Raw genomic sequence first — 14,383 nt, forward strand, 5'->3', positions numbered from 1 at the left:
TTACCGCCACCAGGGAGCGCCACCTGACCTCAACCAGGGAGCGCCACCTGACCATTACCAGGGAGCACCACCTTACCGCCACCAGGGAGCAGCACCTGACCGTCACCAGGGAGCACCACCTTACCGCCACCAGGGAGCAGCACCTGACCGTCACCAGGGAGCACCACCTGACCGCCACCAGGGAGCGCCACCTGACCTCAACCAGGGAGCGGCACCTGACCATTACCAGGGAGCACCACCTTACCGCCACCAGGGAGCGGCACCTGACCGACCACCAGGGAGCGGCACCTGACCATCACCAGGGAGCACCACCTGATCGCCACCAGGGAGCACCACCTGACCGACCACCAGGTAGCGCAACCTCACCGCCACCAGGGAGTGCCACCTAACCATCACCAGGGAGCACCACCTTACCGCCACCAGGGAGCGCCTTCTGACCGCCACCAGGGAGCGCCTTCTGACCGCCACCAGGGAGCGCCTTCTGACCGCCACCAGGGAGCACCACCTGACCGCCACCAGGGAGCGCCACCTGACCTCAACCAGGGAGCGCCACCTGACCATTACCAGGGAGCACCACCTTACCGCCACCAGGGAGCAGCACCTGACCGTCACCAGGGAGCACCACCTTACCGCCACCAGGGAGCAGCACCTGACCGTCACCAGGGAGCACCACCTGACCGCCACCAGGGAGCGCCACCTGACCTCAACCAGGGAGCGGCACCTGACCATTACCAGGGAGCACCACCTTACCGCCACCAGGGAGCGGCACCTGACCGACCACCAGGGAGCGGCACCTGACCATCACCAGGGAGCACCACCTGATCGCCACCAGGGAGCACCACCTTACCGCCACCAGGGAGCACCACCTTACCGCCACCAGGGAGCGGCACCTGATGGACCACCAGGGAGCACCACCTGACCTCAACCAGGGAGCGCCACCTGACCATTACCAGGGAGCACCATCTAAAACACCACCAGGGAGCGCCACCTGACCGACCACCAGGGAGCACCACCTGACCGACCACCAGGAACGTCATCTGATTGTCACTAGAGAACACCACCTGACCTTCACCTCATCACCACCAGGGAGCGCCACCTCACCGCAACCTGATGCACCGTACCCAGGCCACCATCAGGGTTCAGTTGGAACAACTTTCAACAATTATGAAACAAATAAAACATCATATAATAATAATAATAATAACAATAATGGAGTTTTAATAAAAATAATAATAATTTGTTCAGAATATTATTTCAATAAATGACGTTATTACTTGTATACATTAACAACTGCGTTTATTATCAAATGCATTTTGTAAATAAAATAGTTATTTGCATATTAATAATAATTATAATAATAATTTACATGTTTCCTCCGTTCATTTTCAGATCTTATTTTAAATGTCTAATTATTCCTCTTACATTTTTATTCCCTTGATTGTTGGGATTTTTGGATTATTTATTCATCTTTGTGTCTTGTGATAAATTCCATCACAGATGATTTTTGCCGTTTTGCTACTTTTGATTTTTTTTTTCCCCTTTTTCTTTTTTTTGTTTTCCAATAAAAAGAAAATAAACATGAAAGTTTTTTTTTTTTCATTTTCTCCATATAATGACTAGAAATATCTTTAATTACCTCATTTTTTTAATTGACTTTTTTTATCATTTATTTTTTTAGAAACAATTTTTTTGTTCAACTGTAAGAGATTTTTTTTTAATGTTTTTCCTCTTTAAATCCTTTTCTCATGTTATTATTATTAGATTTATATCATATGATTATTCGGTTGTATATTTGTCATTTTTTTTCTTTGTGTTTTTTTAATAAGGTTTTATCAAGACTTAAAATTGATAAATTGATTCGAATTCCGGATCTTGAGGGGAGCGGCGGCGGCTCTTTGTTTATTGATGGATCCATTTGTTGCCGTTTTAAGATACAAAAGAACAAATTGTGGAGACGTCGATTGTTTATGGACGGCAGAGGAAGCTCCGATTTAGATTTTTTTTGTGTGTGCGTTTTTTGTTTTTTTGTTAAAACAAAAGAACATTAATTGAATATAATCCTGTAATTCTACATAAAACAACCAGAAATGTGACATTTACTGCAAAATTAAAAAAGAATAAATCAGAAAATAAAAATATAAATATTTACAAATAAATGTAAACGAAAAAATTCGACACAGAAATTAAAAAATAAAATCTGTCAAATAATCTCCTTGTTTTATATGTAAAAAGGAATAAAAAAATTTCAGCCGCCAACAACGGATCATTAGAAAGAACGAAAGAGAAAATAAGAAATGATAGAAGAACAGAAAATAAATTTGAATTCTTTTGCAAGGAATTAATTTCACAAAATAAATTTCCTTCTTTTATTGGAATGTGATAGATACAGAGATGTAGAAATTACTTACATATATAATACAGGAGCCGTATATATAGATATATAGATAGAATCTGTATAGATATTTATAGACATTTATAGATTTATACATTATTATATACAGAACGGAGGCCAAATAGCCTCAAAAAGATTCCAGTTAACCCTTTCCTGATGACACCTGTGATGACCTGGGGTCGGGTGCCCGCGGCTGCTTAGAGCTTACACTGTGGGCGGAGCCGCGCATGTCCCCGCAGTCCTTGCTGGATTCTGGCGGCCATTGTTTTGGTAGTAGACGATGGGTAGAATTGGGGCAGTAAGTGGCCACCGGGACATTTGCTATCAGAGTCTGTCGGCGGGGTCTTCACAGCACCATGGTGGGGATGTGGTGCGCCAGGGCGGCGGGGTGCGGCACGGGCAGGTTGGGGGAGTGAGCCTGCAGGGAGCTGTTGGAGGGGCGATGCCGGGCGCTCTTCTGGTGGGCGCGGAGGCCGGCCAGCTGGGAGTAGGCGCTCTGGCAGACCTGGCACTTGTAGGGGCGCTCCCCGGTGTGCAGCCGGACGTGGTTACGTAGCGTGGAGGACTGGCTGAAGCGGCGGTTGCAGAAGCGGCACACGAAGGGCTTGTCCAGCGTGTGGATCCTCATGTGGGAGCGCAGGTTACTGCGGGAGTTGAAGCCGCGGTGGCAGATCACACAGCGCATGCGGCCGGTCAGGGGGGGGACCGCCGAATCCACGCCACCAAACTCATCTACAGGGGGCAAAGGCCGGAGATTAGTTACATATCAAATGACATTAATGACCCCCCCATTCCTCATAACCGGACTCATCTGCACCCCGGCCCCCTGCTGGACACCACAAAGTATCTGCACCCCGGCCCCCTGCTGGACACCACAAAGTATCTGCACCCCGGCCCCCTGCTGGACACCACAAAGTATCTGCACCCCGGCCCCCTGCTGGACACCACAAAGTATCTGCACCCTGGCCCCCTGCTGGACACCAAAAAGCATCCACACCCCTCCCCAGGTCATGTCTGCACCCACCCGGCTCTGCCCGGACCCCACTGCTCACCATGTTTGATCTTCTTCTGCTCCTCCTCCATTCCGGGCACCCCGGGGATCCCGAGAAAACTGTTCTGAGAATTACTGTACCACACCAGCAGCTCCTGGTCCGGAGGGATAGTCTGCAGGGAAAGAGGGAGACGCTCAGCAACCAGAGTCATAAAGAGGGAGTGTCCCATAATGCACCACAGCAACAGAAACTACAGAGGTAATGGCACCATGATCTCCCCAGGATGAAATGGCTGATAACAGAGAGTAATAGATTGTATCCCCCCTGTACAGTCACCTCTCCCCGGAATGTAATGGCTGATAACAGAGAGTAATAGATTGTATCCCCCTGTACAGTCTCCTCTCCCCGGGATGTAATGGCTGATAACAGAGAGTAATAGATTGTATCCCCCCTGTACAGTCTCCTCTCCCCGGGATGTAATGGCTGATAACAGAGAGTAATAGATTGTATCCCCCCTGTACAGTCTCCTCTCCCCGGGATGTAATGGCTGATAACAGAGAGTAATAGATTGTATCCCCCTGTACAGTCTCCTCTCCCCGGGATGTAATGGCTGATAACAGAGAGTAATAGATTGTATCCCCCCCTGTACAGTCTCCTCTCCCCGGGGTGTAATGGCTGATAACAGAGAGTAATAGATTGTATCCCCCCCTGTACAGTCTCCTCTCCCCGGGGTGTAATGGCTGATAACAGAGAGTAATAGATTGTATCCCCCCCCCCCCCTGTACAGTCTCCTCTCCCCGGGATGTAATGGCTGATAACAGAGAGTAATAGATTGTATCCCCCCCTGTACAGTCTCCTCTCCCCGGGGTGTAATGGCTGATAACAGAGAGTAATAGATTGTATCCCCCTGTACAGTCTCCTCTCCCCAGGATGTAATGGCTGATAACAGAGAGTAATAGATTGTATCCCCCCTGTACAGTCTCCTCTCCCCGGGGTGTAATGGCTGATAACAGAGAGTAATAGATTGTATCCCCCCTGTACATCTCCTCTCCCCGGGGTGTAATGGCTGATAACAGAGAGTAATAGATTGTATCCCCCTGTACAGTCTCCTCTCCCCAGGATGTAATGGCTGATAACAGAGAGTAATAGATTGTATCCCTCTTTACAGTCTGCTCTCCCCGGGATGTAGTGGCTGATAACAGAGAGTAATAGATTGTATCCCTCTGTACAGTCTGCTCTCCCCGGGGTGTAATGGCTGATAACAGAGAGTAATAGATTGTATCCCCCTGTACAGTCTCCTCTCCCTGGGATGTAATGGCTGATAACAGAAAGTAATAGATTGTATCCCCCTGTACAGTCTCCTCTCCCTGGGATGTAATGGCTGATAACAGAGAGTAATAGATTGTATCCCCCCTGTACAGTCTCCTCTCCCCGGGGTGTAATGGCTGATAACAGAGAGTAATAGATTGTATCCCCCCTGTACAGTCTCCTCTCCCCGGGATGATAAATCATAGATCTGTGGCCTCTATAAGGTCAGTATCTGGTTGTCATTAGACGTTATACTGGTTACTTTGTTGCCCCCCCCCCCCCCCCCCCCCGGTTGCAGGTAAGATCTCGCAGGGGCCCCTCCTCCTCTGTGGCAGGTAAGGTCTCTCCGGGCCCCCTCCTCTGTGGCCCCGGTGTTGAGCTCCCCGGGGCCCCTCCTCCTCTGTGGCAGGTAAGGTCTCTCCGGGCCCCCTCCTCTGTGGCCCCGGTGTTGAGCTCCCTGGGGCCCCTCCTCCTCTGTGGCAGGTAAGGTCTCTCCGGGCCCCCTCCTCTGTGGCCCCGGTGTTGAGCTCCCTGGGGCCCCTCCTCCTCTGTGGCAGGTAAGGTCTCTCCGGGCCCCCTCCTCTGTGGCCCCGGTGTTGAGCTCCCTGGGGCCCCTCCTCCTCTGTGGCAGGTAAGGTCTCTCCGGGCCCCCTCCTCTGTGGCCCCGGTGTTGAGCTCCCCGGGGCCCCTCCTCTGTGGCAGGTAAGGTCTCTCCGGGCCCCCTCCTCTGTTGCCCCGGTGTTGAGCTGCCCGGGGCCCCTCCTCCTCTGTGGCAGGTAAGGTCTCTCCGGGCCCCCTCCTCTGTGGCCCCGGTGTTGAGCTCCCTGGGGCCCCTCCTCCTCTGTGGCAGGTAAGGTCTCTCCGGGCCCCCTCCTCTGTTGCCCCGGTGTTGAGCTCCCCGGGGCCCCTCCTCTGTGGCAGGTAAGGTCTCTCCGGGCCCCCTCCTCTGTTGCCCCGGTGTTGAGCTGCCCGGGGCCCCTCCTCCTCTGTGGCAGGTAAGGTCTCTCCGGGCCCCCTCCTCTGTGGCCCCGGTGTTGAGCTCCCTGGGGCCCCTCCTCCTCTGTGGCAGGTAAGGTCTCTCCGGGCCCCCTCCTCTGTTGCCCCGGTGTTGAGCTGCCCGGGGCCCCTCCTCCTCTGTGGCAGGTAAGGTCTCTCCGGGCCCCCTCCTCTGTGGCCCCGCTGTTGAGCTCCCCGGGGCCCCTCCTCCTCTGTGGCAGGTAAGGTCTCTCCGGGCCCCCTCCTCTGTGGCAGGTAAGGTCTCTCCGGGCCCCCTCCTCTGTTGCCCCGGTGTTGAGCTGCCCGGGGCCCCTCCTCCTCTGTGGCAGGTAAGGTCTCTCCGGGCCCCCTCCTCTGTGGCAGGTAAGGTCTCTCCGGGCCCCCTCCTCTGTGGCCCCGGTGTTGGGCTCCCCGGGGCCCCTCCTCCTCTGTGGCAGGTAAGGTCTCTCCGGGCCCCCTCCTCTGTGGCAGGTAAGGTCTCTCCGGGCCCCCTCCTCTGTGGCCCCGGTGTTGGGCTCCCTGATAACCGGGGTCACGCAGTGATTGGGGGATAATGACAAGGTTTGTCCCCGGTAAATGCAGGAATGTCCGGGGCGGAAGCTTCTATTAGGTAAGTGATGTTTAGCGCGGCGGCCGGGCGGAGGCGTCTGACATCGCTTCACCCTCCGCGCTTTCACCAGAACCTGACATTTGTCTGACGGCAAATTGATTTTTTCCTGTAATCTCAGAAGATTCCCCCTTCCTCCTGCGTCCTATTGTTACCGCGGCCGTAGCCATTATTACCAGAGGACGAGCAACGCACAGAATGTTCCAGACCTCAGCATGTACCGCCATTATAAAGCCCTCACTGATGTTCTAGAATGTTCCGGGGCTAATGTGGGTGACCCCAGACAGCGGTCACCCACATCCCAGAGAATCTCCTCGGTGGTCTCCGGGGGGCGTTTACCTCGATGGCTTTGTAGAAGATGCTGTTCCCGATCTGCACCACCTCCAGGTTCTGCTCCTGCTCGTTGCGGGCGCACTTGATGTAAGTCATCCAGCTGCGGTGATCCTCCTGGCTGGCATCAATGAAGTAACGCACCGTCCCGTCCTCATTGAAGACCTGGCGCAGAGCAACAAGGGGTTAATAATGGGGAACATCCATCTCATCCTCCTATATCCCATCCGTATAGAATCCAATTATCCATCAGCAGCAAAGCAAAAACCCCGCAGGAAATGTATTAAATAGTCAGAGCAGCTCCAAACACTGAGACCTTCTATCTATCTCATATCTATCTATCTATCTATCTCCTATCTATCTATCTATCTATCTATCTCCTATCTATCTCATATCTATCTATCTATCTCCTATCTATCTATCTCCTATCTATCTATCTCATATCTATCTATCTCCTATCTATCTATCTCATATCTATCTATCTCATATCTATCTATCTATCTCCTGTCTATCTATCTATCTATCTATCTATCTCCTATCTATCTATCTATCTATCTCCTATCTATCTATCATCTATCTATCTCCTATCTATCTATCTATCTATCTATCTATCTATCTATCTCCTATCTATCTATCTATCTCCTATCTATCTATCTCCTATCTCCTATCTATCTATCTCCTATCCATCTATCTATCTATCTATCTCCTATCTATCTATCTATCTATCTATCTATCTATCTATCTATCTATCTATCTCCTATCTATCTATCTATCTATCTATCTCCTATCTATCTATCTCCTATCTATCTCCTATCTATCTCCTATCTATCTATCTCCTATCTATCTATCTATCTCCTATCTATCTATCTATCTATCTATCTATCTCCTATCTATCTATCTCCTATCTATCTCCTATCTATCTCCTATCTATCTATCTATCTATCTATCTATCTCCTATCTATCTATCTATCTATCTCCTATCTATCTATCTCCTATCTATCTATCTATCTATCTATCTATCTATCTCCTATCTATCTATCTATCTCCTATCTATCTATCTATCTATCTATATATCTATCTCCTATCTATCTCCTATCTATCTCCTATCTATCTATCTATCTCCTATCTATCTATCTATCTATCTATCTATCTCCTATCTATCTCCTATCTATCTATCTATCTATCTATCTCATATCTATCTATCTATCTATCTCCTATCTATCTATCTCCTATCTATCTATCTATCTCCTATCTATCTATCTATCTATCTCCTATCTATCTCCTATCTATCTATCTATCTATCTCATATCTATCTATCTATCTATCTATCTTCTATCTATCTATCTCATATCTATCTATCTATCTCCTATCTATCTCCTATCTATCTATCTATCTATCTCATATCTATCTATCTCATATCTATCTATCTATCTATCTATCTCCTATCTATCTATCATCTATCTATCTCCTATCTATCTATCTATCTATCTCCTATCTATCTATCATCTATCTATCTCCTATCTATCTATCTATCATCTATCTATCTATCTATCTCCTATCTATCTATCTATCTATCTATCTATCTCCTATCTATCTATCTATCTATCTATCTATCTATCCATCCTTCCTTCTATCTGTCATCTAATATCTATCTATAATCTCTATTTATTTCCTATGTCTATCTCTATCTATCTGTCTATTTGTAAATAAGATCTATTTTCTTCCTATAATATTTCTCCACATTAAACTCTTCTAACTTTGGGTCATTTCTATTCCCAATAACTAAAATTTTGTACTCCCCAAACTCTTCCTACCAATTCCTTCATCTATCTCCTATTCCTCTCAGATGTTTAGGCCTTTTCTATCTTTTTATCCCTCCATCCTATAATAATCTGTCTCACCTCTATCATTGTTTTCTATTTCCACCTCTAGAACTATCCATGCCCCCCCCCCCCCCCAGATAATCTCCTGTCAGTGAGATTACACACGAGGGGTAATAAATGTCATGGATCCCCAACTGAAGAGACACTACCACCCCCAGCCTATCGTGACATGCTGGGAGTTATAGTGTCTCCACATTGTAGTACAGAGACTGTGTGGGAAGTTTTAGGTGATGCCCCCCCTGACCTCTGACCCCCTCCCCTCTGCTATCATTGACATCCAGAGGGTCAATTTAAGGCAATTGTCCTGACAGCTCACACAATGGAGCGGCACTGCTGCTGTGTGATAGACATCAATGAACAATGCCATCAATCTCCAGGATGCAGCTCATTTCATTCAATGAGTTTCTCCCCTGAGGGGTCATCGGTACTTACCTCCCACATCAGGTTGTTGTTCTTGCACAGGTCCACATGTTCGGGGGAGATGACTCTGCCGGTGAAGGGCCCCATCTCTGTCCCGGCCTTAATCCAGGTTTTGGAGAAGATTCCCAGCCCTTCCCCAGGGATGGAGCTCTGGGCGATGATGACCTCCGAGGGCAGGACCAGGCTGGACAACTTCTGCACCTCTGCAGGGGGACAAGAGGCAGGTGAGACCCTGCGACCACCCCGACAACCGGGGAATTATCCCGCACTCATGCAGCCTGCCGACTACCGACTACAAGCAATCAAATACAATAATAACAATTTATCTTCAAAATCGTTCCAATCCTAATTGAAAACAATCATAGAAAAATCTCAAGGCATCGGCTCCGATCCTGCGGCAGAAAACCGATGAATTGTCCCGAGGTTTCCCGAATCTGATCCCGATCCCCGCAGATTTTACAAGACATTTCCTCTGTTCTCATTATTTATCGCAACAAGTTTATAATAAAATCCCGATACATTGTAACGAAACACTATCCCTAGTAAAATAATTCTGACCAGGGCTTTTTTACACATTTTATCATAAAATCCTGATACATTGTAACGAAACACTAATCCTGTAAATTGTTACTAGTAAAATAATTCTGACCAGGGCTTTTTGCACATTTTATCATAAAATCCTGATACATTGTAACGAAACACTATCCCTAGTAAAATAATTCTGACCAGGGCTTTTTGCACATTTTATCATAAAATCCTGATACATTGTAACAGAAAAGTCACTGTAAATTATTCTTATTTAGAACATTCCATTTACTAGATTGTTACACATTTTATAATTAAATTATAATGAAATGAAGGATGAACCCCCCGTGTCTGGACCCCGAACACCTTCTCCCAGGTTCCCAAAATCTATCGAAATGCAGCAAAAAGAAGTTAACAAAAACTTCTGAGAAAAAGCCACAAGTGAAAGGGAAACCTGCGACAATAGGAGCCGCAGACAGGGGGGCGCTGGGAGCCCCCCATCTCCCTGGTAAAGTGATGGGCATTCATGAAACCCAACAAGAAAGAAATGGCTCATTCTAAATTCATTAGTCTGTATGGAAAGTGTCGCAGAGACATCGCAGTCGTGTCGGGAGGAATTCCAGCGACAAAACGGGAGATTATCTGCCTGACATCCAGTGAATGGAGGGGAATTAGTCTTCATGGTCAATTAGGGAAGGAACATAGAGGATAATGGGAGTCCTAATGCCCCTTCATGGATGCCAGGAGCAGGACCTGGGGGGGCACGGACTGATGAATGAGGACCCCAGACATCTCACAGAATGCGACACTTTCTTCTTCTCTGGAATCTTTTTAAGTTGGTTTAAGTGGAAACTTTTTCTCAGGTCAAACTCAAGTTAACAAAATGAATGTAAAAGCTTCTCCCCCCCTGAGACTCCATTACATGCGGGAAAGAGGGGGCGACACTGGGGGAAGGAGGAGAATCTGATGGGAACCGACGGAGGAGAAGAGAGAAAAAGAACGAACGCAAAATATTTGGATGAAAAGTAACAAATATTTACAGGAGGAAAGTTCTAATGTAAAATCCGCTACAATTTAACGGCTTTAAGAAGGGGAAGCTGCGGGGTACAGGACACTGGGGGTACAGGGTCCTGGCGGACAGGATGCTGGGGGTACAGGACACTGGGGGTACAGGACACTGGGGGTACAGGACACGGGGGGTACAGGACACTGGGGGTACAGGGTCCTGGCGGACAGGATGCTGGGGGTACAGGACACTGGGGGTACAGGACACTGGGGGTACAGGACACTGGGGGTACAGGGTCCTGGCGGACAGGATGCTGGGGGTACAGGACACTGGGGGTACAGGGTCCTGGCGGACAGGGTGCTGGGGGTACAGAGTTCTGGGGGAACAGGATTCTGGGGGTACAGGGCGCTGGGGGACAGGATTCTGGGGGTACAGGGCGCTGGGGGACAGGATTCTGGGGGTACAGTGTGCTGGGGGAAAGGATGCTGGGGCACAGGGTGGTGGCTCCTGGGGGTACAGGATGCTTGGGGCATAGGGTGGTGGCTCCTGGGGTATAGGGTGGTGGCTGCTGGGGGTACAGGGTCCTGGGAGACAGGATGCTTGGGACACAAGGTGGTGGCTCCTGGGGGCACAGGGTGCTGGGGGGCACAGGATGCTGGGGGACAGGGTGCTGTGGGCACAGGGTGGTGGCTGCTGGGGGCACAGGCTGGTAGTTGCTGGAGGTCCAGGTGGTGGCTACTGGGGCACTTACCTCCGGAGAAGGATTGTGCCAGGACCTCAGCAGTGAAGGCAGTTTTGGGGCTGCTGTGGTTACTCTTCTCCTCGAACAGCTGCTCCCCCAGGACGTTCCTCCAGCGGCCATAGAGGAAGCTGTGCAGGATGTCCGAGGTGATCATCTCCGCCAGGGACAGGCCCGGGGGCTTCTTCAGGACCAGGGCTTCTGCGGGGAGCACTGAGCCCATCATGGGTCTGGTGCTGGTGCTGGGGCAGGTGGTGCTGGTGCTGTAGGACTGTGCAGTTCCCCTCTACCTCCTCACACTGAGGCTCTGTCCTCCCTGCAGCCCTTCCCTCTATATAAGGGGCCTGGGTGACCTCCTAATTGGTTATTAATGACCTCCTTGACGTGATAACAGAGAAGAAGAGAGAGACCCCTCCTCCCCTGAGAGACAGCCACATAAAGAGACAGCAGAGGAGGAGGAGGGGAGAGACAGCCCAGCACAGGAGCACCCACCACCCACAGGCACCTGCTCCCCAAAACTTCTCCGAGCCCAGGAGGGGCCAAAGAGATGAAGACCCCCACATGTCACATGCAGCCCCCTAACTATGTCTCTCCCATCCCTATTTCCATCAATGTCTTTCTAGATTCGTTCCTTCCCTTCTTTCTCGTCCTTCTGTCTTATCACCTTCTTGGTTTCCTCGGTTTTCTATTATTTCCTTCCTTCGATCTCCAATTCTTCGTTATCTCGGTTTTCTTTTCCTTCTTTCTATTCCTTCTCTCCTGTCTATCTATCTATCTTTCCTATATTCTATTTCGAATTATTCGTTTCCTTTTGCTTCCTTTCTTCCATCCTTCTTTTTATTCCTTCTTTCCTTCTTTCTTATATATCTCTCTCATTCTTCATTTCCTTCTGCTTCCTTCTATCCTTCCTTTATGCTTTCCTATAATCTATCTCCCATTCTTCGTTTCCTTTGGTTTTCTTTTGCTTCCTTTCATCCTTCTTTTCTATGTATCTTTCCTTTTTTCTATTTCCCTTCTTCGTTTCCTCGGATTTTTTTTGCTCCCTTCCATCCTTCTTTCTATTCCTTCTCTCCTGTCTGTCTATCAATCTATCTATCTTTCCTTCTTTCTATCTCCCATTATTTGCCCTCTTCCATTCCTTTCCTTTCCCTCTTTACTTCTTTCCCATCGTTCTATCTCCCGTTTCGTTCCCCTATTTTTCTTCTTCTTCCTTCTTTCCTTTTCGTTTTTCCTTCCTTCATGCATGTACATTATTCGTTTGTTCCTTCTCTTCCTTCTTTGCTTCTGTCATTTTTTCGTTTTTCTTCCCTCCGTATTCTTTTCTTTCGTTTCGGATCTATGTATCTACCTCCATCCATTGCTGATAGATGCCTCCATCCATTCTGCGAACATTTTGTAACCTCCGCTAAAGGAACTTCATTTCTGAGTTTTTATGTGGATAAACGGGTCCGTATCTGAACCATCTATGATGTGCGACCCCCTTCTCTGTAGTCGGGGTCCTGCAGATATTACTACACATTGCAGAGAAACCTCTGTATAACCCGCACCTCGTCTTGTCTCCGTCTCCGTCTCCTTCAGTCTCTTTACAAGGAATAAAATCCAACCAAACCCTCAGCAAAGACCGAGAAATCCCCCAGGAGGAGGCAGAAGACCCCCGAATATCCCAGAAATTACCGGAGAGAAAAAAAGGAAATATCCAAGGAATGGAAAGGAAAACGCAGAAGAAGAAAAAAGCGGAAAGAAATAAAAACGCTTCATCCAGACTAAAGGAAGGAACATTGAGAATATGGAGAAAGTCTCCCGACAATTCAGAGATGAGATAGAATTATAGATATAGATAGACAGATAGATTTATAGAAAGATATGAGAAAGATTTATAGATATAGATAGATATAGACGATACAGAAGAGTTATAGATATCCGATAGATGATAGATAGATATGAGATAGATAGATAGATAGATAGATAGATAGATAGATATGAGATAGATAGATAGATAGATAGATAGATAGATAGATGGGAGATAGATAGGAGATAGATAGATAGATAGATAGATAGATGGATAGATAGGAGATAGATAGATAGATAGATAGATAGATAGATAGATGGATAGATAGGAGATAGATAGATAGATAGATAGATAGATAGATAGATAGGAGATAGATAGGAGATAGATAGATAGATAGATAGGAGATAGACATATAGATAGATAGATAGATAGATAGATAGATAGATAGATAGATAGGAGATAGATAGATAGATAGATAGATAGATAGGAGATAGATAGATAGATAGATAGATAGGAGATGATAGATAGGAGATAGATAGATAGATAGATATATATATAGATAGATAGGAGATAGATAGATAGATAGATAGATAGATAGATAGATAGATAGGAGATAGGAGATAGATAGATAGATAGATAGATAGATAGATAGATAGATAGGAGATAGATAGATAGATAGATAGGAGATAGATAGATAGATAGATAATAGATAGGAGATAGATAGATAGGAGATAGATAGATAGATAGATAGGAGATAGATAGATAGATAGATAGATAGGAGATAGATAGATAGATAGATAGATAGATAGATAGATAGATAATAGATAGGAGATAGATATTAGAGAAGAGAATAGATATCGGATAGAAGATGGATCGGTCGATCAGTTTCATGTCCTGCAATGTTTGGGGTGTGTTTGATGTCAGAAGTTTCCTTCTATCTATGGACTTATATGAATATCTAATGGCTTCTAGATAATAGCCCTATAAAGGCCGGAGCCCCCGAGTACTTTAAATATTCATGACCCTTAATTGAGGCAATGAGTGTATCGGCCATTGTTGCGGGTGTGTGGGGCGTCTCTCCCGGGTGATTCCTCCTATGTCTCTATCAATGTGACACCCGGGGATGGTGAGTGACACCGCAAGAAAGGAGATTAGTGGTGTACAGCTGCTCCTGAGCCCAGTCCTCACCCTGCTGGGGGCTGACCCTCTGCTCTGTGCCCCATCAATGGGACCCGACCCTCTAAAGACTGATTTATATCTATTATGGTTAAACATTTATTACTGTCACTGAAAGGACTGAGAAAAGTCCCGACACAAAGAGGACCAGGCAGAAAGAGACAGACAGGGAGACAGAGACAGGGAAAGAGACAGAGAGACAGAGAGGAAGACAGAGACA

At 47.4% G+C, this 14,383-nt stretch overlaps 1 protein-coding gene across 1 annotated transcript; it reads right to left on the minus strand.

The window, feature by feature from the left end:
- Positions 1-2,364: 2,364 nt before the first annotated feature.
- PRDM12 (PR/SET domain 12) lies at positions 2,365-11,569 on the minus strand. Its single transcript, XM_072125684.1, has 5 exons — positions 11,211-11,569; positions 8,941-9,131; positions 6,635-6,790; positions 3,445-3,556; positions 2,365-3,124 (listed from the first exon to the last, which is right to left on the minus strand). The coding sequence occupies exons 1-5, from the start codon at positions 11,422-11,424 to the stop codon at positions 2,739-2,741; spliced, it is 1,059 nt and encodes a 352-aa protein (XP_071981785.1). The 5' UTR covers positions 11,425-11,569; the 3' UTR covers positions 2,365-2,738.
- Positions 11,570-14,383: the final 2,814 nt, after the last annotated feature.

The sequence above is a fragment of the Engystomops pustulosus genome, chromosome 9 (assembly GCF_040894005.1).
Source record: "Engystomops pustulosus chromosome 9, aEngPut4.maternal, whole genome shotgun sequence".
In the NCBI taxonomy this organism is placed as follows: domain Eukaryota; kingdom Metazoa; phylum Chordata; class Amphibia; order Anura; family Leptodactylidae; genus Engystomops; species Engystomops pustulosus.